This window comes from Aythya marila (assembly GCF_965140915.1).
Source record: "Aythya marila genome assembly, chromosome: 2".
NCBI classification, from domain to species: domain Eukaryota; kingdom Metazoa; phylum Chordata; class Aves; order Anseriformes; family Anatidae; genus Aythya; species Aythya marila.
In genome coordinates, this window is record NC_139043.1 from 136,559,584 (window position 1) to 136,583,913 (window position 24,330).

The 24,330-nt window shown below is 34.9% G+C and overlaps 1 protein-coding gene across 26 annotated transcripts in view; it reads left to right on the forward strand.

Annotated features, from left to right (window-relative positions):
* RIMS2 (regulating synaptic membrane exocytosis 2) overlaps positions 1-24,330 on the forward strand; it is a gene marked incomplete at its 5' end in the record, with an annotated part of 447,679 nt that overhangs the window by 281,121 nt on the left and 142,228 nt on the right. For 18 of the 26 annotated variants that reach the window (XM_082754487.1, XM_082754483.1, XM_082754484.1 and 15 more), the window contains 2 exons: positions 10,196-10,352; positions 15,626-15,742. In XM_082754487.1, the coding sequence (XP_082610613.1) occupies positions 10,196-10,352; positions 15,626-15,742 (274 nt within the window). Of the gene's footprint in view, positions 1-10,195; positions 10,353-15,625; positions 15,743-22,288; positions 22,355-22,817; positions 22,926-24,330 lie in introns of all 26 variants that reach the window. The other 8 variants (XM_082754479.1, XM_082754486.1, XM_082754469.1 and 5 more) reach the window with 2 other exon arrangements.

Consider the following 24,330-nt stretch of genomic DNA (forward strand, 5'->3'; position numbering starts at 1 on the left):
GTGTGCAGTATGTTGAATGGTCATGCATCCTCTAATAATACTGAAATCTTTATTTTTTCCTGGCAGTATTATCAATTCTCTTTCCAAAACCCTGCTTAAAGAATTAATTTCTTTTTCTGTTTCCAATATCTGATTTTGTATTGTTCATGTAAAGACTGCTAAAGTGGTCATTAAAATCTCTATGTTAGCTAGCCTTTGATATGAAATAGTTTAACTCTTGTTTTGACAACTCCTTGGAAAATTACATCTTTACAATTTTGCGAATGAGTCTGCTTTTCTTACCTGAGTGTTTAATGTACATTTAGTTCCTTTAAGATCTCTTAGCTTTTATATTTCTGCTGACAATTCTACACCTTACTTGCATTTTAATTCAAACTCGCTGTGTGGGTGGAAAAGTTTGATGTTCTTTTGGTTTTGAAATATTTATTTATTGCCTTTCTTCTTTGTGCTGCTGTCACTATGTTTACAAGTCTTTTGATTTATCCTTGTTTTGTCTTACCTTCCACATCCTTCTCTCATTTAAGGTTCTTTACTTTGCAGACTCATCACAATCTTGATTTAAATATATGCCTTCTTTGCATGAAATGCAATACTTCATCCATTTGTCTCTCTTTGTTCTCTTTCTTTCTTATGTACCCCAGTTTTTTTCATTTTGTATTTTCAGATTTTATTTAACATGACACCTCACTTTGCTCTTTTCCCTTTGCTGTATAAATACTGTATCATGTCAAATGTGTTTGCTAACGTATGTCAGGTACTCTCAGTGATCCTTTCCATAAAATACTTGTTTATTCAAAGTCTTGGACTTGCAAACTGAACTCCAGAAGCCTTTAAGAATATCTTGAATTCTCTTTTGTTTCCTTTTCAGTTTGTTTTTATTCAAAATAGTTTGAATATTACTTCATCTCATATGTATTTATTTATAGTTCATTAATAGATACACGATGTCTTACTTCTTCATATTCGTGATTGTAGCTGAATTTTTCTCTTTTTACAAAACACCCTTTTATGTGTAGCTTCTCTGATATTGGTCCTTAAAGTCAAATGACTGTATCTTTAGATAAGCAGGTAATACTTAGAAATCCAACAATGGAAGATCTGAAAACAGTTCTTAATGTGCATCTGTAAGCAAGATTGTCTAAGACTGTTTGCTGAAACAGAAGGTACTTCATATGCTACAGTTTCTTGCATCATCATCTATTTTTAATATATCTGCAGTTGCTTTTTATCACTGCTCTGGCACTTCTCAGCCACTGATTTAATTTCCTGATGATAAAATTCTTAGCTTACGTCTATTCTTCATACTATTCTTTATTTTGTACAAAAAGTTCGGACATCTTGGAAAAAATATTCATAAACCCTTTCACTTCTGGTGGCTTGCATCTTATGCTTAGATAAATAAACTTAGTAAACTGTCTTATTAAAGAGAGTATTGTTTCTGTTAACAGGAAAGGCTTTTAAGAAAACAAAGATAAACCAACTGAAAAATGTCAATGTCTTTTTTTCTGGCTGCACATGTATTCTATACGAGCTACTGTCAGAAAGAGTTATATTATGTATTCAAGCAAATATGCAAAAATGCTTTTTGACAAGATTTTAAAATAGTTCTCTTTGTATATAATGTAGATTCATTTAATGTTGGGATCTAAAATAATAGAATAGGATCTCTATTATACTTCATCGGTGCTGAATATAATGTTAGCACAGGATAGAAGAAAGAGAGACTTTTATATTGCTTGTTATGTGTCCTTTAAACAATTTAAAGCATTCATTTTGCTATCCTAAACAATAGACTTTGGCTCTTCTAAAGTCCTCTCTCATCAGCAGTACTGTGTGGGAGCAAATCAGCTTCTTCGTGTGCTGTTTAGACTGCTATTACTCTTCTTATGTATTTATTGATAAAAGCAGAACATTGATTTTATGTCGATTCTAGAGAAATTCCAGAGTATTTACAAGACATTGTTTAAATTTTAGTATTAAATATAGTTCAATGAAAAGCAGGTTGTTTTATTTTTTTTTTTTTTTTAATTTTTTTCTTCCTAGTGACTAAACTTGTATAGGCATTATAGTTAACCAAGTTCAGCAAGCATGAACTGTAGTTTCTAAATAGTGATCTTCCTAGGTAGTTCGTCGTAGTGTGTGTTGAACTTGCTGTAACCTACTGAGTACAGGTAGCTTGTTGAGTCTGACTTTATGAGCAAAAAAGGACATTGACTGTCAAGTCTTTTACTTTAAGTCTCATCTATCATTGTTTTAAGTCTTAAATATTGAGTGACATATGAATCTTTCAATTGCCATTTTACACCAATATCTCATCTGTACTACATCATTTCATGAGACACTTGTAAACTGAGATATGTTTGAACAGATGAGTTCTGGAAGAATAGAAGGTGCAGAACTCTGCATAAACTGTATTGCAAGTCTCCACAGAGAAGAGCTTTTCCAAGTAAAAGATTGCAGTCCCCAGCCTTGAGAAGAAAACATTTATAGTGATAAGCTTTTCTCATTATGCAAAAGATAATGAGATGTTTCAGGAGCAAAATGAGAATACAAACGAGATATTTACTCAGAAGATGGTTAAAGCCAGGTAGATTAGAAAAATAGTAACAACCATTAAGGAAATTTTTATTGAACTTAAAAAATCCATTCTGTTTTTGAAGAAGAATTAAATGCATTTATTCATTTTGCTTCATTTCGTATAGTACCTGAGGAGTCCCTTGTTCAAAAGAATTCTTTCGCTGTTATGTTGCATCCTTCTCTGCAGAGGAAACAAAAGGCTCTCAGTATACTTGCTGATAATGTGATCTGAATTTTTATACCTAGTCCTGCTGATGAATGCCACTGAGCAGATAGAGAACACATAAATGTTTTGGTTACATTTTGAAATCAACTGCCTATTGAAAGACATCTTACAGCATTGGAAGGTAGAGTGGATGTTTTCCATCCTTACTAAAACAAAGGATTTCATTATAGATAAACATCTATAATGGGAGTTTGTATTGCCTCCAAAGCCCAGTAACTGCAAATATAAACATAACCAGCTTTTTCTTTTATTATGTGCTGATGCCTATTCCCCTTCTCTAGTATCTAATCATTGTGTCATCTTCTGTGGGTAAAAAGTCAGCTTAATGTCTATGTGTCTTGAAAATTCCCCCCCAAACTGGAAGCAAAATTCAGTTAATGTTAAAATAGTCATTATGCTGACCCTTTAGATGAAGGTTAACTTTAAAGTGTTAAAATCCTTGCTTTTAAACAAAAGTGACTTTTCCTCAGCTAATAAAACAATTTCAAACATCCAAATTCTCAATTAATACATTAAAAAAAATAAATCTGTTTTTATGTTTTTAAATATAAGCTGTATCACTCTGGCAGTAAAGATACAATTAAATTCAAGTTGTATTTGTAGATTAACAGTAATTATCAGCAACATTCTATTCATTGAGTAAAGATAAATACAAACTCATTGCTCTACCACAATGCCAGCATCTAAAAAGTGTCAGAAACATCTAAAAGATACTGGAAGCTGCAAAGAAGTTGCATTCCTATCAGACACCTCTCTTGAGGGATGCTTCTCATATAAGCATAGCCTGGCTAGGTTGAGTTATAAACGTGGTGATGAAATCTTATTATAAGGAGATAAAAAGACTGATAGATTCCAGTCAACAGTGTCAAGAGGAGGCTAATCTGGGGGACTTGTAGATTTGTCAAGCATGCATACAAGTGACAGTTGATCTACCAAGAAGATATAAATGAGATGATTAATATGATTGAATTCGTATATTTCAGAAAGAATTGTCTCACGGTATGCATATTACAGGAAAAAAAGCATAAAATATTATGGCTTCTGCTCTGGAAATTTGGGATCCATTTTGTATTCCATTACATTCTTCCATCCTGAGACCTAGAATTTTAATGAAACATAAATGGCACACCCAACATTTAGGTCCATATCTGTAAGAAATCTCTCTGACCAGCCTCTCATAGCTTCCATTTATATAACTTCCATTTATAATCAGATATTCTTCAGAATAACAACTAAGTCCTTCATCCTAATTCATATGCCATTTATTTTACCAAGTATGTTTGTAAGGTGCCTGATCTGCTTGAAAGAACACGTTTTTTAAGTACTCAGAACAACTTCATCCGTAGTAGGGATGATTCTTTTTCATATATCTTAATAAATGGAAAAGGTTTGACATAACACTGACAAATGTCTCTTATTCTGAGATTCAGATTACATATTGTTTTGATTACAATCTATGACTGAAGAGTTATCTTTCCAAGTAATTAATTTGGTAGTTTTAAAATTATTATTATTACTAAAGTCAAAGATCCTGCATCCAACACCAGGGATTCAAAAAGTTTAATGTCTCAAGAGATAGTCTAATCTTTTTCAGAATCTAAAGGTTATTTCTACATTGGCTGTATACTTGTTCTTCCTTGAAAGTAATTTCAGAGAGCATCCAACATGTACGAAGGTGTCATTAATACTTTCCGCAGTATCTGTCAGACACACTTTGATTTTCATTCAAGCTATACCATCCGTCTTTCAATATTTCCAAAGTCATTCTTGACTAACAAAGATCATCCAAGATGTCCTGTGGAAATTTTGATCTCATGGATAGAACTGAGCTGTTTGGATCATATTTTGGAGCAATTTAATCAAAACCTATGCAAATTACTTGAAAGATAGCTGTCACAACATAAAAATGTTCAGGTTAGCTAACAGTCCCACTGGAGATACTGAATAATTTAGCCTTCTATTAAAGAGCATAGTTTATTCCAGTAGAAAATTTTGTTTTGATTCTCTAAAGAATATAGTAGTCACAAACAGTTACAGGACAGTTTTCAACTTCAGTAAAAATATTTCTCAGGATAGTTCTGTTGCAGAGTTGCCTGAGTCTGATAAAAGCTGTGGCAGACTTGTCTTGTGTTTGTTATTTTAGAAGACTTGCTGTTCCCATCTATAGTTGAGTCACCAACTTCTTGTATGGTGCCATCAGTGGGAAATGTATCTGGATGAGTACTTAAGAGGTAACATTTACTGTATAGTAACTGTTTTTTCAAGTCTTATATGTCATACCGGATGTATGGAAAGCACTGAACGACTCATCAGGCTCTGGTTTATTACTGTGTAGGAACATTCTCCATACACATTAATGATAACAAGAACACAAGTGTATTGGACCCATGCATGTCATCAGTGCAGTCAAGGTAAAAACCCCTGTTGAGAAACTGAGTTACAACGCAGCAAGTAACCATTTGTTTTGCCTGTAAAGTTTTCTGGTTTCTTTCAATATGTATTAGTTCCTCCTTTATTTGAAGAACAATATTTTGATGAAAAAATAATAATAATAAAAAAACACACACACAAAACTCATGCATAATTTATAGAGTATTCAGATATTAATAATTCAATTTATTTGGTCAGTTGTCAGCACTTTTTCAGAGGACATCCACATCCTGCATTTAGATGCTCAAATCACCATAGAAGTTGAGCACATTAGTATAAAAGAGCTGAACTGTCTCCAAAGTGCCCATGTGTGAAATCTTGGTATGTTAAGCATTTCTGGCAATTTGATTATGTAATTGTTTTTAATTAGTGCTTGCTCTAAGCCCAACTACCGTGAGTGTTAAAAATGAGATAACCGATAAAGAGAAAGCTTCACGCCTCAGTCAAGTACAGATGTTAAAGTGGAGAAAATGTCACTTAGCATCGGTGTCTGAAGCAAGTCCATTAGCTTCCCTGTGATGAATAACAACTCTAATAGAGCTTCTCTAGAATAATTTTAATGTGGAGTTTCTGTCAAGTCAGTCAAGCAACAAGACACCTAAAGTAAAAGCTTCATGAATACTTTTCAGGGTTTTTTTCATGGTTATTTTACTGCTGTTGATAAGAACTTCCTATTTATTTGGAGGTTTGTGATTTTCTGTAATTTTGTGCCAGACAACTGCAGAATTTGGTAACAATTTGTTATACGTAGTGACCTGCACCAGCATAATATCAGCAAAGGAAAACTGTACTGTGTGGATGAGTATTTTAAGTCAAACGTATTAATATTCTCTCTTTAAACAGATAAAATGAAAACTTTGGCTCAGAGACGGCTATATTTAGTGTGCCTTTTGAAATCCCTAGTATGATGTGTACGACAGTTTTTAATGCAGCCCTCCTGTGAAAAGCAGAAGGTGGTGGCGTTGCAGATATCTTTGTCACATGCCCATCTTTTATGTGTCCACAGTTCACAGTCACTTATCTCTGATGATCTGTACTGATTATCAGAATCTTTGTGCTCTACACGTTGATTTAAGAGGCTTGCCATGGTTACAGAGCCTCTGATTCTATGGTAATGACAATATTTATAGCTACAAGCAGATTCCAGTGTTTATCATAGTTTTAATATTGCTATAATTTTCTTTGCTGTAGAGTAGCTCCTTGGTCAAGTTGCACTCATTATCTGTTTTTACTGTCTATATAGTTTCAGCAGGAAAATATTTTTACTTTCCTTCTCTAACCTAAGTTCTGGGACATCAGAATATTTTTTAAATTGGAATTTAGGTTGTACCTTTTTCAATTGCGAATGTCAACATAAGTTTTGGGACATCGCCTCTCTTGTGAGAGACATGGACATTGCAACTCCTGGGCAGCAAAGCCAGTCGCGTTGTAGAGAGAATTAGGTTCTCAAGTTGGGAGTACCAAAGTTACCACTTCAACTCCCATTGGTCATTCAGTCATCGATAACATCTTCAGAGTCTGCTCAGGGTTTAGGAGAACTCCAGCATCAATTGGTGAACACATTTACTACAGTGTTGGACACTTCTGAAGTGTACAGATTAAAGATGTGAAAGATGACTGAATCAATTATTTTGATATTATGTTTTATCTTGTGGAATTTATTCTTAAACAATTTTTAGGTATTATTTTTATATTCCTGCTGCTTTCCACTGTATCTAGGGTGGTTTCGCTATACTTTCTAAATTTTGGGATGAAATCCTGTAGCATTTCAAGTTTCAGGGCATACTCTGCTATGTGCCATCTTTTTAATCTGGTTTCATCTGGAGAAAAAAAATCAGTGTATAGGTGGCATAAAAATGTGGTGGATCTCACCAGCTGGGCATGTGACATGGGCTGTCTGTGTGATTTAAGCACAAAAATCCATTTCATTCTGGAATACTAGTGGTCTTCAAAAGAAGAAAGGTGAAATTAATTATGCTTTTGCCCTGCTTGGATTCTGGTCTCTAGGTTCAAAATGTAAAGTAAGTATTGCACTGAAGCTTAGGAATCTCCATTTATTTCTAAAAACAGAACAATAAAACAATTCAATTTTTAAAAAATAATTAAAAAAATCTCCACCATTTAAAATAAAGAAAGCTTATTTAAAAAAAAATAATTAATAAAGGACTCAAATACTAACGAATCATTAAACTATGATATGCTGGTACCAGGTGCCTTCAAGACCAGTATTGCAACTCTGATCTGCCAAAGCTGACTTTAGACAGACTTACTCAAGTCTAAAGATGATCATTAAACCTGCTAGGTTCTTGACTTCTGCATCTGAAAGTTTTGTACATTATTATATTTTTTCCTCTGAACGTGTAACTGGCATGATCTGAGTGACTGGACAGCCAGCTCCTATGTAAACCTTGCAGTTTTCCTAGCTTTCCAAGAAGCAGAAAAAACATTTTCACCTTATCCCTGATCAATTATGTTAAAAAATACGGTATGATACATTAAGTCAGAAGATAATGTGAAGGGCTTTGGATCCTGAGTGGATGGAAGCATCCTCCTTGCATCCTTCATTTCATCAACTAAGTTCAAAACAGGGCAACTTCTGTGAGCTCTGTCTGCATGGCTGCATTTACAGCATATAGGTTTTTGGATCGAATTTCTGAAATACCTGATTTTCCTCATGTGTTCTTACAGTGTGAGCATTCTCCCTTATAGCTTAGATTTTGTTATGTCTGTAAAGTATTGGAATGGTAATGACTCTTAAGAAACCTAAGAAAGTTTCTAGATATATTCCCAAGCTCCTTTCACTCTCCACTTGAAACATATTTAAATACGTTCTGGTATTGCAGCTTTATAAAATGGACATTTTTATTTAATAAAAGTATTATATTCTATGGATGTTCACAGAAAGTTCTGTCCTGTGAAAGTATGATGTGGTTATTTTCAGTATGAGATTGTGTATGATTTTTTTATTCTGTGTTCCTTTGACCCCTAGCTGGTGAAAATACTTAGTATGAAATTAAGCACATAGCTACATTAACTCCACATAGCTGAAGTGTGACTTCGGAATTAACTCATGTTAGTTAGCTGCTTTGCTGAAGCTGTTACTTTTCAATGTTTGGTATGTTAGCAGATGAGAAGCTTATAAATATAGTAATTATCAGTTTGAGTGAATTGATTATAAATTCCAGGTTTTTCTGGCAATAAAGCATAGAGAATATACATTTGGTCAGTTTGGTCTTATGGACCAAATTAAAATCAGTAAAATTTAAAGAATACCGCTAAAGAATAGAGGAAATAATTTCTAGTCCATCCAAGAACAGTCTGCAGAGCTTTCACTTGTCTTAATTCTTGGAAGTGCTGATAGCTCTTTGCTCTATGGGATAGCAGATAGTGGCCTACAAAGATTTTCGTAGTCCCTTGGTTGCCTCTTTCTTTACTTGCAGAATTTTTCTGCTGATAGATAAAACTCTGTAGTTCATCATTGGCTTTCTGCTGAGAGTACACATAACATGACTTGATTGTTCTGAAGTGACAAGCAAATATCTGTTCATTTACATCATTTTCTTAAAGTGATTGTAATGATATATTTTTATCTTTTAATGTACACACGTGTGTGCTTACACATACCCCAGCTCACAGCTACATGTAGGAAGAAGGTAATTGATTCATGTGTATCCTTGGTCCTAAGGTCATACAATGAATAGGAGTAGTAATACTTAGTAATACTTAATTGGAAGTATTGAACATTCTTGGAACCATGAAATGGAATGAATTAATGAGGTTTTGCTCAGCTGCTTGCTAAAGGTTTTCCAGGAATAAAACTATGAATAATATGATAGAAGACCAAATACTCTTGGAATCTGAGAAGCTTTTCACAGGGAAAGAATTGCAGCTTTATGAACCAGAATTTTCTAGTGTCAGGGAGATCTCTCTAACCATTTTTTTTTACTTGGTTACTGTCTTCAGAATGAAACGCTATGTCACTTGTCATAGCTGTCAGGAGCTTTTTGACGACCTATTTCTGCAAAACATTATCATCAGGTTAAGATTTGCAATTCTTCCATTTGTTATCATCATACATTAATTTGATCCTCACAATATTTGTGGAAACTTTCATGAAACTATTACATACTTGGTATCATTTTTTCAGTGAGTGGTGAAAAACCACTGGACCGGTGAATTCAAGTTGTGTGATCAGATGCAGAGAGCTATTTTAATACATACAGCTTTAAAAAAAATATTTTTCTTAAAAACCTATGTAAAATGGCCATGCAGTAGCCTTTTAAACTATTGAAATTGGGAAGGCTTTTGCTTAGAACAATTTGTGTCTCTTATTGTCCTAAGCCAAGATTAGCTCCAGGATGTAAGTGTGTGTCTGTGTAACCTTAGCTACACAAGAATCATGTTATCATAGAAGGTTGCTTAGGTTCACACCCAGGAGTAAAATCCCATGTCACTGAGTCATTTTTACTTTAATTCTCTGAAACAGAAATCTTTCATGAACTCAAACTCTGTATCTCTCTAGTAGTTTACTATCCCAACCTTTAAAACTAAACTTTGGATTCGTTTTGAATTGTGGACATTTCTGTGTGATGTATCATAATATCATACATTTATAAAACTATTACGATATAATTTTATATGTTATTTTAAGGAAAAGTCTGTTTACCTAGTTTTTCTATTAACGCATCATTCTGACCACAGATTACCATAAATGGCCAGATTGGTGCATGGCAATTTATTTCTATACTTTTAAACTGTAATTGTAGGAATGATGGCTGTATTTAAACCAAGCAAAAAATCATAAATCTTTGCAAAAATATTTTTATTACAGAAGCTGAGAAACATAAGTGACACCATTCTTGATCAAAGGCCATCATTTATCATGCTTATGACTGCTACATATGTGGTAGGAAAATAAAAAGTGCAATTTCAGATTTATTGAATATTTCCATTTCTTTTTAGATTATCGACATAATGGGAGAGATCTTCAGAGTTCAACGCTATCAGTGCCAGAACAAGTTATGTCATCTAATCATTGCTCTCGATCAGGGTCCCCTCACCGTGGAGATAGTATAGGACGGACTAGATCGTGGTCTCCTAGTGTCCCTCCCCCACAAAGGTAAATTGCTGTTCGAACATTCAGTGTATAAATTTACGTGCTGTTGATCCTGTGAAAATCCTGTGAAAATATTGGAAAGAATCTCCTGACCTTCAAAATGGGATTAAATTAAATAGATCTTATGAAATTATGTAAAGCCAATGTTTTTCTTACATTATATTGATGTCTAGAAATTCACCTGATTTTGTATCAAAGGAAAGAAAAATTCTTCTCTAGATTTCTATTTTCAAGAGGTATTTAGAAGGTGCTTTATAGCATGTGATGGTTTGACATTTTCTCAGTGTTTGTCAGTGGCATTTTCAATCCTTTTATCTGTGCAGAATTAAGACCCTGGGAGTGCCATACTTCTTGCCCATAGTAGCTTTCTTTCTACATTGTTTTTTCAGACTTTTAAAGTATCAGTAGTAAATTGACACACATACAATTTTATACTGAAAAATGTCAGCTCTTGATCTTGAGAAGCTTCTGATAGTTTTTTATCTTGTAAAACAAAAGATCAGGACATTTCTTCCAAAAGCTGATGAATTGGTTAATTACTACTATTTCATTAAATATATTGTTTAAGTAGGAAGTAAGAATTTTCCTGCATGGATAAGTTTTCTTAAGAGGAAGCAGAAATATAGATGTAAAGGGGAGTGAAGCCCATGTTCCAGTATTTTTTTTTACTATGTATGGGTAGGTTTTCAAATTACTCTAATGCAGCTGGAATAAAAGGAGTAAGGTAATGTTCACAACTGTCATTTAATACTGAAGATTTGGCACCCAATATTCCCAATAAGGTATGTGTATGTATTCCTTTCTTCTACAGCCATTCTGATTCTTGTGTTCTGCTTTCTTTTCTGTTATTCCTGTTCTTTCTGTTAGCTTAAAATTCTCTTGACTTCATATTCTCTTACTTATGTGTTTACTTACCATTTCCCCTAACAGATACAGACTAAATGATATCATTTTCAATTAGTGAAGTATTAGGATTCCAAATTATCCCATATCATCACAGACAGCTAACAGGCAGAAACTGTAAGTTTCTACTTGAAATCTAAAAGCCTACATAAATACAGCCTTGCTTTAAATGAGACATGCTGGTAATTAGATAAATAGTAGACACAGTGGGGTCTATTCTGATTTCAACTATACTAATTTCAGACTAAGTAATTGCCTGTGCTAACTCTCCTGGAGTTACTTTTATGAGATACAGACATAAATGTGAGCAAAATCTTTTTTTCCTTTCTCTTTTCTCTGTCTCTCTTTGTGTGTGTGTGGGGGTGTGGGTGCTGTGTGCATTTTGGGCAGAATTTCTACGCAAGCTAGTAATTACTACTTGTCTTGCACCATTGAAAGGCCTTTTAATTTTCTTGTTATTTTGTGTTCTGTATGTGTATGAGATGCTTCTTGCTTCCTGACTTTCTTAAAGCTAATACTTTAAATATAATTTTGAACTTACAGAGTAAACCACTTCAGCTGTTTCCTACAATGTCACAGTCAATATCTAATATTTCCCTGCCTATACCCCAAATAATTTCTTTGAGGATTTGTAGAGCCTAGAGAATTGGGTTGCTTGAACTTGAGACTTTGTAGAAAAGAAGAAGCATAGTCTTTGAATTACAGAAATGCCTTTTTTAACTCTAATGAAAATCTAGCTGTATCTGGCAAAGGTGTAAGCATTGTTAATCACACTTCCACCGTGCTTAGCTGAGTTTGTTATGTATGTGCTGCTACAGGTATGTTCTAACTGCAGTGAGCATGTTGCACATGCAGAGATTTCAGTTACTGATTGATGCCTCTGCAGACAAGAGCTCTTGGGTCACAGAAGCTCAGGGTGCTGTTATATCATATTAAGTTATTTTGCAGTCCTCAGTCCTTCTACTGGATTTTGTTACTAAATGTGTATAGCTTGAAGCCCTTAAAGTTCACCAATGCAGAGGTGAGAACAGGTTAAAAAGTCTTAAATAGAACAGTAGAAGACTCCTGTAACGTTTTCAGCTAATGCATGTAACGGGCTATGTGATTCTGACTAGATCAGGATGGAGTTTAGACAGGCACTGAACAACATCATGTTTAGCTTTTTCTGAAAGTGCATTCAAAGAAGCAAGATGAGGGCAACTGTAATGATCTGGATGAGGGGATGAAGTGCACCCTCAATAAATAAACAGTACCAAGTTAGGCAGGACTGTTGATCTGCTGGAGGGTAGAAAGGCTTTGCAGAGGGATCCAGGTAAGCTGGATCAGTGGGCTGAATATGATTGCACGACATTCAACAAGGGTAAGTGTCAGGTCCTGCTCTTGGGTCATTACAGCCCCATGCAGTGCTGTAGGCTTTGGGAAGAGTCGCTGCAAAGTTGCCCAGCAGAAAAAGAGCTGGGAATGCTGGTTGACAGCTGGCAAAACATGAGCCAGCAGTGTGCCCAGGTGTCCAAGAAGCCAATAAAATCCTGGTCTGTATCACAAATAGTGTGGCTACCAGGACTAAGAAAGTGTTTGTTGTCCCCTTCTACTCTGCACTAGTGAGACCGTGCCTTGAATATTGTGTTCAGTTTTGGGCCCTTCTTTACAAGAAGGATATTGAGTTGCTCAAGCATGTGCAGAGAAGAGCAGTGAAGCTGGTGAAGGAACCAGCAAGCAAGACTTATGTGGAGTGACTGAGGGAACTGGGGTTGTTCAGTCTGGAGAACATGAGGCTGAGAGGAGATGTCATTGCTCTCTACAACTACCTGAAAGGAGGTTGCAGTGAGCAGAGTGTTGGCCTTTTTACTCAGGTGGCAAGTGATAGGATGCAAGGAAACAGTCTCAAGTTGTGCCAGGGGAGGTTTATTTTGGATATTAGGAAGAAATTCCTCACCGAGAGGGTGGTCAAGCATTGGAACAAGCTGCCCTGCGAAGTGGTGGAGCCACTATCCCTGGAGGTATTTAAGAGACCTGTGGACATGACACTAGGAGACACGGGTTAGTGACGGGACTCAGTAGGTTAGGGTAATAGTTGGACTTGCTGATCCTGAAGGTATTTTCCAACCTACACGACTCTGTGAGTCCACAGAAAGTGACTAGGCTGAAAAGGTGTGGTAAATCTAGTAGGATGCTCAATATTCTCCACCATCACCAGCTGCAATTATACCTTTTCATCTGCTTGTGTGTTACTTGGTTGCTTCACTCCATGCACGTTCTATCAGCTGCAAGAAGGAGTTTCAAAGGAATGGATAAATGAAGTGTGAAAGCAACTTTTCTTATATAACAAGTTCCATTGGAGAAAGCATGTAATTTCCTGGTAAATATTAAATCTGGCAAACAAAGGCATCCATAGCAGAGTGAGAGAGAACTGATACAGTTTAACACTTTGCTTGAAGTACAATAAATATAGTTGTGTAGGAAGTTAAAAAGCAGCATGAAGTCAGAATCTGATATAGCAAAGAAATCTAAAGAAGAAAATATTTATTTGGAGCAGTAAGCCTAGAGCACAATCTTAATGAAAGCTGTTTAAGCAGACAGGATGGTACTGGGATTTCAGGACTAAGGCTAATAGTTTGGGCAGGAGTTCTGATTGTGTGGGCAAAGAACAAATATCTGATCTTTGGGAATTTTTGCAAATAAATGACGACTTGATAAAGCTTTAATATTTCAGTCAAAAGAAGGGCTGAATAGCAAAAAATAACACTACAGACAGAAAAATGCATGTTTTTTGTTTGTTTTTTGAAACCTGAATAAAAAGAGAGACTGTGGATGAGAATTGATTGCTGGTGGAAAAGGTAGAAAAGTCAACAGAGAACAACAGAGTACCGCTCAGCATCCATTTTAAAGTAAAAATATGCATGAAATAATCCAACTGTGTGGTAAAGGTATTTTGGTATACATCATTTTGGTATAAATGAGGTGGTTAAAACATGTACAGAGAAGGAGTTATGTGCCAGATGGTTGTAGAGTGGAAGGTGGAAGAATTATACCTACTTTTGATATGGAAAATAGAATATTTAGTAGTTAAAGTCAACTTCAAATTTGGCTTCATGAGACCCAAAGTGGAGAAATCACAGAATGGTTGGATGGGACCTCTGGTGGCCATCTGGTCTGACCCCCTGCTCAAGGAGGGCCATCTAGGGCACGTTGCCCTGCACGATGTCCAATTAATTTATTAAAAGTGGAGTAGAGCTAACAGCAAAAGCAAATAGTGCAACATCTTTGTATAGCACTTCTGTGCAGAAATAATTAACAGCATAGCCTGTGGTGAAGGATGCATGTGGATGTTGACACTTACCAGGGACTGGCAAATGACAGAAGGTAAGGATGATAGTAACCAAAAGGACAGACAAAGGGACAAAAAGGAACACAGAAACTGGAATAAAAGAGAAATGAGGCCCACATTAGGGAAGACCGCAGATCAGAATGGGAAACAGAATTTCTTGACCTAAAATGTGAATTTACTTGGAGGGAAGCATGCATACCCTGTTATTCAGATCCAAACAGATCAATCATGATTTAACTATCCAATAACTGTCACATATAACTGTTGCCTTCCTGTCTTGCCATTCTTGTAAATTTGTTTTACAAAGCAGAAAAGTGAATTTAATGTGATTCAGTCAGTATTGATGGCTAAACTGAGTAAAGCAATCTATAGACAAGGCTTTGGTCTCACACAGAACAAAACCAAACAGATGATTGATGCTCTTGAACCAAGTCTGCGCTAAGTGTGCCACTTATAGTTGCTATTGGAAATTTAAAAAGTTTAATTATCAATTCTGTCTTTTTCAGATTCTATAATAATGAGATTACAGAACAAGCTTTCCACTCAAAAAAATAAAAAGAAAAATCAGCTCTTTTGTTTAGATGACATGTTTTTATCAGGCTGCACTGTACTGTAACAGCCAGCAGTAGTAATTGTGTGTTAATACAGTTTACATGTTTGTAGTATTACCAGGCTCAAGAGCTCTTCAGAAATTCTTTACAGTATATGTTTCAGCTGGGAAGGTAATTTTCACTGAATGTACATATTTGGAAAGACTAAGGAATTTTTGATTAAAACTTACCATTCTAATAAATAATTGATACTCTCTCATTTCCAAACCAAACAAATATCAAAGCAAAACAAAAAATGGGGTTATCACCTTTGTCTGCAGAAAAAAAAAATTGCCTTGAGATTTTAAATTATGTGAGCATGAAAACATACAAAAGACAGGTCAGCTAACCCATCTCATTTCCTTCATGTTTGCTAACAAGTGTCTGTACAAACGAGTGAGGGGATGTGGCCCAGCTGCACCCAGAATTCAGAATCTGCTGTCTTTTATCCCTAGTCGGAATGTGGATCAGGGACCACGAGGGACACGATCTACTCCTGCTCATTACAATACCCTGAACCGAATGGAAAGACACCGTGTAATAGATGACCACTACTCTCCGGACAGAGAGAGGTAAATATCTGACAGGAATTAGAAACAGATGTAGCCTGCATTCATCAGTGTGAAATACTTCAAAGTGGTAGCTCTCTAAAATAGATAAAAATCACTTACCTAATCCTACGGGTGAGCATTTCCTTACTCATTTAAAAATATACAGTGTGCACAAGGCTGACAAAACAGTGAACACTGTTTACCTTTGCTAAGAGGGAAACTGAAAAATCTGTGACAAATTATGCTATAAAAAACAAATAGCTTAGTTGTCCTTTTTTATTAAAATATTTTATGCACTATATTAATAAATTCTCTAAGTACTGAATACCTCAAAAAATTAACAATGGACTTGGTCATTTTTGCTGCTGAATAAAGAGACATAAAAATAATTTGAGCTCAGTAATAACATAATACTCCTATTGTATACAGTCCAATTAAAAGACATAACAAAAGTATATTCTAGGACTGTGTTTGTCTTTTCTAAATTTCATGAGACATTTGATGATAAAATTAGCTATTATAGCAGTATGCAGTAGAATGAAATTGGGGTCTTTGTGTTTAGAAGCACATGACTAATGTTTTGCCTAATCGAACTACCTAAACAATGAACGAAACTGTAGCAACCTGTATGAATTTTAATGATATAAAACAGAATTGCAAGCTCTAGTTTGCTATTATAGTTAATTTTGCTGGATTAATTGCGGTAGTGCCTTTGTGCAGTTACAAAAATATTTCTAAGATCCTTTCCACCTCATTGTCTTCAGGTCAGGAAATCACAAGTATGACATAGTTGAACCTCCTTTTTTCATTAAAATATTTAATATTTCTGTTTATGCTGCGGAAAAATGCTATAAAAGCATTGGCTGATAAGACTAGCTGATTTTTATACAGATGGAAATAACTAAAGGATTCTAAGCTGTTTCTTTAGAATAAATTAAAAAAAATAATAAAAAAAGCAAACAGAATGCTCTTGGGATAATACTAAATTGATAGTAAGACCAGTCTTCCTTGACAGTGTCTAAACTTATCCTTAGAGCCTGCGTACACCTCATGGAACATTTTTGGGTTTGTTCACTGTGTGAGTTTGCTTGCTGCCTCCCACATATATGCATAGCTGTGATAAGTGGTCTGAAATACAGCATTGCAGTTTTTCCCATCATTTAATCAAATGTCCCGTACTGAACTGCCTTGGGTTAAAAAGAAAGCAAATCTAGTTTTTTTCAGAACGCATGAGAAAAATGTCAGAAATTTGTCAGTGATGGAAGTATTGAATTTTCACGACCATTCTTGATGAGTAGATGTCTGCTTGTTAGGTATGTTCTGGATCTCTGAGTAGAGGTATGTCATCTGTATTTTCCAAAATGCAGAAGTTCTGTTCCTTCATGGCTAGTGGTTGGCTAGGCAATTAGGTTGTTGACTAAGTATACCTCTGTTGCAACATACAGTCTCTGAAGCAACTAGGTCCTAGACAACACAATAATAGAAAAAGACTAGTCCCAGGCATTTATAACATTTTATATTCATTGTTAATTAGCAGTGGTTTTAGGAGTGGAAAGATTATCAGACTTCAAATTATGTTACTGAATATTTCTCTGATACCATCTATGTTACATAAAAAAGGATGGTGCGTGCACAAGTCCTTGGAATAACACTTCAATATCATTAACTGTGAAAACTGGTGGAAATGCAGGCAGTTTGAAGTTGAGAAACTGAACTTCTAAACAGGTTTATAAACTTTTTTCTTGTCATCCTTATTTTGTTCCACACCCACCTCTGTGAAAAAAAAAAATCCTACTTTGCTTTCCCACTGCTCTGATGGTTTGCTGTTTCCACGGTCCATTTATACCTTGGAGCTGTTTGCAAAAAAAGGGACTTTTTCAAAGTACCTTCTTGTTGACAGGCTCAGTTGCTAAGTTAAAATATGGCAGCAAATATGTGTAAGAACCTTTCTTCCTTCCTTTTCTAGGTAATTCAGCATAGAGTTGTCTAACACATATGGTACTAAGGAGTTAAATGCAACTGAGTATGAGAATGTCTAAATAACCTCAAGGCTGATGGCAATGTGCACATTCCCTCAAAACCAACTAGTGAAAAGTTAGAAGTGGAAATCAGATTATTTAAAAAAGCAGAAAGACACACATATTTAGTTTAGTTAGAGATTATTTTAATTTCAAGCACCAAGCTTTTAAATATATCAAACTTTGCTGTTAAACCACAAAAAAGTGTAAAGAGTGCTACTAAGAAGGGATTATAGTTGTGTCCTCCTAGGATCTCCCTAGTGTATCACTTAAAAATTGCTATTGAATAATAGATTAGAAAAAATGGATGATCATAAATGGATGAACAATAAGTGGATGATAGAATTTTCTTGTGTCAACCTAATTTGATTCATGCAAGCTCTAGCAGTGGAACAAACACTCTTGTTTTGCATTCAGAATTACTTACGGACTTTGCAATAAGCACAAGACAGTCAGGATGTAAGTGTAGTCCAGGCGTTCCATTTCCACAGAAATACTTGGGAATCAACTTCCCAGTCTCATATGGAAGCTGGAATATTAATTAAATGGTGAGAGCTGGTCACAGAGAATTAACATTGAAAGCAATGGCTAACCTTCTAATGCCTCATCTTCACTGTTGAATGAAGTATCCCAAGCAGTAAAGACCAAGTTCAAGTCCCCTTGCACAGTAAGAACAGGAGGGAACAGAGTGTGGGGTGCAGTGAGGCACTCTGTGTACATGTGTGTGCTTTCAATATGCTTCTGAGCCTGGTTTGTTATATGAAGCCTGTGCCTGGTTACTAAATAATAGAATTAGGCAATCTGAATTACTGATATCTGTTTTGTTACCCTCATGGTTTACTGAATTTTATGAAGGTGTGAGGAAATGGACAAATAGGTGAGTGAAAACAGAAAATTTTAAGCCATCACTTTCTGTTCACTGAAAAAGAAAAAAAAACAAAAAACAGGTATTATAATGCTTGCCTATACCTGTGGAACTGTGTTGTCAGAATAGTGGAAATCTGTTTCCACCTGATGCAGGGGAGAGAGAGAAATTGTGTGTGTGTGTTTATGTAACTGGCAGCATTGCAAAAGCTATAGTACTTCCTCATCAGACTCATCAGATTTCCTTACTTTAATGTAAGTGAAATGATAACTGCTGCAGATTGCCCTCTCTGTAGCAAAATATGCAATGTTTCAGAAATTTGTGAGGCTGCAGACTTAAATTTTTATTTTGCCATACGATCGTTTGACATTCTTTTGCCTACTTTTGAGTACTATAATGTAGAAAATAAGGAGTGTGTGCTAAAAGGCTGCAAATCTAAATGGAGGTTGCCAAATAAAAGTATCTTGGAGGTCTTGTTTCTTTTTAAATATCTGCTGTGTTTAAAACATGGCCATGTCTCTGTGGTCTTCCATGCATTCCTACCTGCATGTGCACGAGATCATGATTTTCATGAACAGCTCAAAAGACATTTTTATTTTGGGTTCAGGTCTGGAACATTTTGGAGTTGTTTTGCACTGAGGTAATGCACAGCTTAATGGGAGCAACCAGTTACATTATGATTTTACTACATAATGACTTACTTACATTATGCTTTTAGGAGTTCTAGACTGGCTGTTAGCCAAATCAAAGTTTTGCATGTCTTAGTTTTCAGCAGGGGGAAGTAGGTAAGTCATGGGCATCTCTGGTGTTTTGCTGTTAACATACTTATAAAAATCTATAAAATATATTTGAAGCTCAAGACATAAAGTATAATAACAACAAAACACATAAGAGTATTGACTGGATGCTCAGAAGACAGACAGCATTTAAACCTTTTGCTCTGCATGCTGAAATACATAAACCACAGAACAATCTGCAGCCTCCTAATGTGCATCCTATCATATTTTGACCTAAATGATGTCAGTCATTCTGTCTTCAACACAGATATGGCATGCACCTTTCCTTTCTTGATTAGCTTGCATAATTTATGGCACAATATTATGGTACATCAATGGAAATCATTTCCAGAGAAGGAGAGAGATATACTTACATGAATAATACATGTAATATGATTATTGCAGCTAGAAAAGGTGCATATTATGAAAATGCTACAGACTATTTAGGCTATATATTCTTGATTTATGATGAATTACTTGATTTATGATGAACTCCAGTAAGCTACTGGAGACACAGTTCTACACATTCATCTACACACTCATGTGTAGAACTAATTTTTCCTCTTAATGAATTCAAACATGGTCTTATTTTATTTTTTTTGTGTTGCACTTGTAAGAACATATTATAATGCATTCTTATACATTATAAATTAGGTAGCACGTATAACCTGTTCTAAACAATAGGGAAAAGTATAAATAGCTAACAGTGCCAGAGGACCAGGTCGAGTATAAAGTAATGCTTACTTGAAGTCGATGTATGGACAAGCAGAATTTTGAGTGGTAAGAAAGCATATATCAAACTTGTCAAAGTTTATTATATATCAGACTGTATATGTGGTTATATCTAAATGGCAGCTTACTCTGATTGTAAATTCCTGAATTTAAAAAGTCCCAAGCAAAAGTCTTGGGACTTGATAAGAGCTCTAGAGCTCTGAGTTTCTATTAGGACAAAACTTGATACCAGAGATCAGGCACCTACGATAATTTAGTGGGGATTTGGGAAGTAGTTAGGAGTCAAAACTGAAGCCAAGCATTTACTGCTGGTGTTTCATTCGTATACCAGTAAGTGGTGGGAACAGTCTGAGGTTTTCTGTCTTGTGGACAATAAGTTAAGCTGTGTGCAAATAGCAACTGCCATTAAATTCATATATTGCAACACCCACCACTTGAAGTCTTAGTTTTGTTTAAAGTTCTTCTTTTTAACAACTATTTGAATATATTGCATTTATTTGATTTTGAAAGACTATCAAGAAAATTTGTCAACAATTCACTGAAGAGAGAAAAGGGGACGTGAAAGTAAATTGTTAACATCAAATTGCTATCTACCAGATGGAAGCACTAAATTACTTATTAAGCGTAATTTAATATTTGCAACAGTTTTGCAGTCCTACTTCCAGCGCTTCATCTAAATTATTTAAGGGCATGTTCCTATAGACGTAGCCTGTGAATAACTACAGAGTGGTGAATATAGACTGATACGCAGATGTTTGCCATTGTTGCATGTATCATAGCTGCTATAGGGTAGACTCCTACATTTTTATTTGATTGTTCTTCCTGTGGGTGTGCATATGTTCTAAAGGAAATTTTATGAACATGACAGAATTATTTTTTAATGCTTCTTGGCAGCATGATGACTGTTGGCTGTTACGTGTAGGCCAATTTTAGTATTCAGGTCCATATATTAGTTCAAGGACACTAATACAATTTACAGCCTGCTGTGTAGCTCTGTGATTATTTTCTTAATCATTAGTCCTTCTTAGGGCTTTGCCTTCTAATTTTCAACTAATTGTGTGAAATTGGGCCCCACTGAATGGTGTACAGCTCCTCATTCACGTACCAACCTGTCTGAAAATAAATTATATAACCAGAGACTTAAGTTACACTCTTTTTATAGTGGTGGCTATGTGCTTTTGCATTTGTTTGGGAAGCAGTGAACACAAACATCTCTTATACTACATATCCTAATATACTACAATCCTAATATGCTTATAAGGAATATTTAGATGTGGCTGATTGATATATTTTATCTATGTACAAAAGAGACAAAGATAATATGAGTAATATAGCTACCAGTAACAATTTGTCTGATTACTAGAAGATCATTAGCTACAAGCAAATTAAGACATGAGAAGTAAAAGTGTTTTGTACTTCTACTGTGGACTTTTGTTACTAGACATCACTTTAAAATACCCCAACTTTAGAGGAGCTGTAGACCAGGGACTCTCTTCTACATTGTAATAATTCATTGTAAATTGTGAAAAAAGTATATTAAAAAATATATATTTTCTGTACATTGTACATATAATTTGTACTAAAAGAGAAGTAATAGTCTATTTTTAATAACTTGAGAATGTTATTTTTAAAAACTCGAGAATTACTGCTGTAATGTATAAAAACTTTTTGTTTGTTTGTTTGTTTTGTTTTGTTTTAGTTTTATTCAAAGTACAAACAAAATGTGAATACCTTGTTTTCGCTATTTTGAAATGCATGGATTTCTTTTCTGGTATGTTCTGTTACGTCATATGATGAATATCTCTTCATTAGTTTTTTGAGTAATAATGAGGATTTCATGCAGGTTCATCTTTTATCACAGTAGGATAAATATTAAAGAACACCCTCAGAAACAGTAAAGCTCCAGAGCTCGCTGTGTGGGGGCAGACTGGCAGGTTTCCCACTGGCGTTAGCCTTTCAGACAAAGTAAACCTCTGCCAAAGATATTGTTCATACTGAAGTTATCACTGCCTGCAGGCAAGGGAATGGGCAATATGACTTCTGGAGATTGCTTTCAGACACACATGTAGCCCCTGTATTCTCAGATTTTTATGTCTTGTGTTGTGTGAAGTGTATCATTCCTTCTCCATCTTATTGTCTCATATTTGTTTTTTTTTTCTTCCTGCCATCTGCTCAGTCATTATGTTACTTTACCTCGTTACCGGTACACCCAGTCCACAGATCACCATCATAGAGATGCCAGGTATATGTTTTCCTCTGTGTGACTCTGCGTGGATCATGCATGTACTTCTATGTACCTACATGTCCACTTCTGCTTTTCTGAGTGTGTGTGTAGTGGTAGAAAACTTGGAAGTGCTGAGTTAATATCAGCATTAAATTTCCTAACATAGTATGTAGACAATCACTGTACAATTCTTCATATACTTCCCTTTTTATTTTTTTTTCACTGCCAAAGGACTGCAATTGGTAGTACATGAACATGAAGCTATCTGCACATTATTCCAATGTCTTTTTAAAAGTCAGTAAATAAAATTATGCAAGTCAACAAACTGCTAATTCAAATTAGTTCTGCTAAATTCACCAAAATTCCAGCTGAGTATCCTTCAAGTAATTCTGTTGTTTAAGTTTCTTGCTTTTCATATTGTTTTGTCCTCATTTCACCTTTGTGTTGCTTTTCATTGTGTTCACCCTTTATGTTTTGGCAGCCAGGATCACACAATGTATCCTCTTTTTTGCGAAGATGCAATCAGATTACTTCGCTCCCGTAAGATGTGCCGTACCTATTCTGAGGGTGCTTACTATGATCTTGAGAGGTATAATCGATGTGGAGCATATTGTTAGTTCTACCTCTTGCACTTTGACAGTACTGTGTTTGGTTTCCAAACTAAGGATATGATCTATGTTTTAAGTGACAAATACACACAGTGAAGAAGTTTCATGATGTATTTTATGCTATTCTGTGAGTATGTATATATTTAAGACTCAGTACTATGGCAGAATTATAATAAAAGCTAAAGAATTTTATAGAAGTCAGTTTCATAAATTAGGTTATATGGTTATTATGTATAAGGGTCTTTGTATAACCCTTATTTTTGCTGGAATTTTTCAAAGCGCTTTTAGTACTTATTATTCTCTTTGAAATAATGAGGAAATACTTATCTACTTCAAAGTACACAGAAATAGAGTCTTTCTGAAACCTCATATTTTGTTTAACTGAAAAATGAAAAATACAGTGAAATATACAAGTACAAGCTTATGTTGTAGATATTTATATAGCGCTTATTCTGTAATTTATGAGTACTTGTATACATTCACAACGACTGTGTGTGATTACAGACAATCAGCATTCCTATTTATATCTAAAAATAATGTAGAGAGAAGTTAAGCCCATAATAATTTCTGCGAAGTAATTATGGTTGAAATACAGTTGCTTTTAAGAGACGAAATACGACATGCTGTTGTTGCACTACAAATGCAAAAAATACTACTGTGATTATGATATTTTCAGCAAATATTGTAAAACAGAAGAAAGACTACATGGTTGTGAATGGATAGGAATAAGGATATAAATCCAATAAACTGTAATCCACTTAAAAGGAAGTGGTGGCTTCGTATCTTAAATAGTAGTTATAAAGGTTGATATGGCCATTGCTTTGCAAGAGGCTCTATATAAAATTTTTCATGCCGAGCACTAAAGAACTGTTGATATATTAACTTCATAACTTCCATCTGGATATGAGTTTCTCTGACAATTTCGTTAGGGTTTGCTCAGGGTTCAAGGCATATATAACCATTTTTTAGTAGGTGTAAAACTAGCTTTTGATACAGAAGAAAAATAGAGTCTGAAAATCTTACAATATCATAAAATTATTCCTTCTAAAGCAATATTGCTTTGGAAATATTCTGCAATGTATTAGACATTATAAGCGTTAGAACTCAGTTAACATTTGATTTGAAATGATGCTGTTTTGCATGAAACCTGGTAAGAAGTAAGTGCGTACTCAATAATTCAGCCCATCTATAAAAACTTTATTAAGGAGAATGATTTTTATTTTGTTTTCTGAAAATATGGAATGAAAATTGCTCATAGTTACACTTTTCAATAGTTAATCTTTATATACTGCTATGTGCCTTAGTTATAGACTGGCATTTACATTGGTTTATCTGAACCTGTTTCATATTTCTGGCTGTACCTGTGACTGTTCAGATATTACTGAT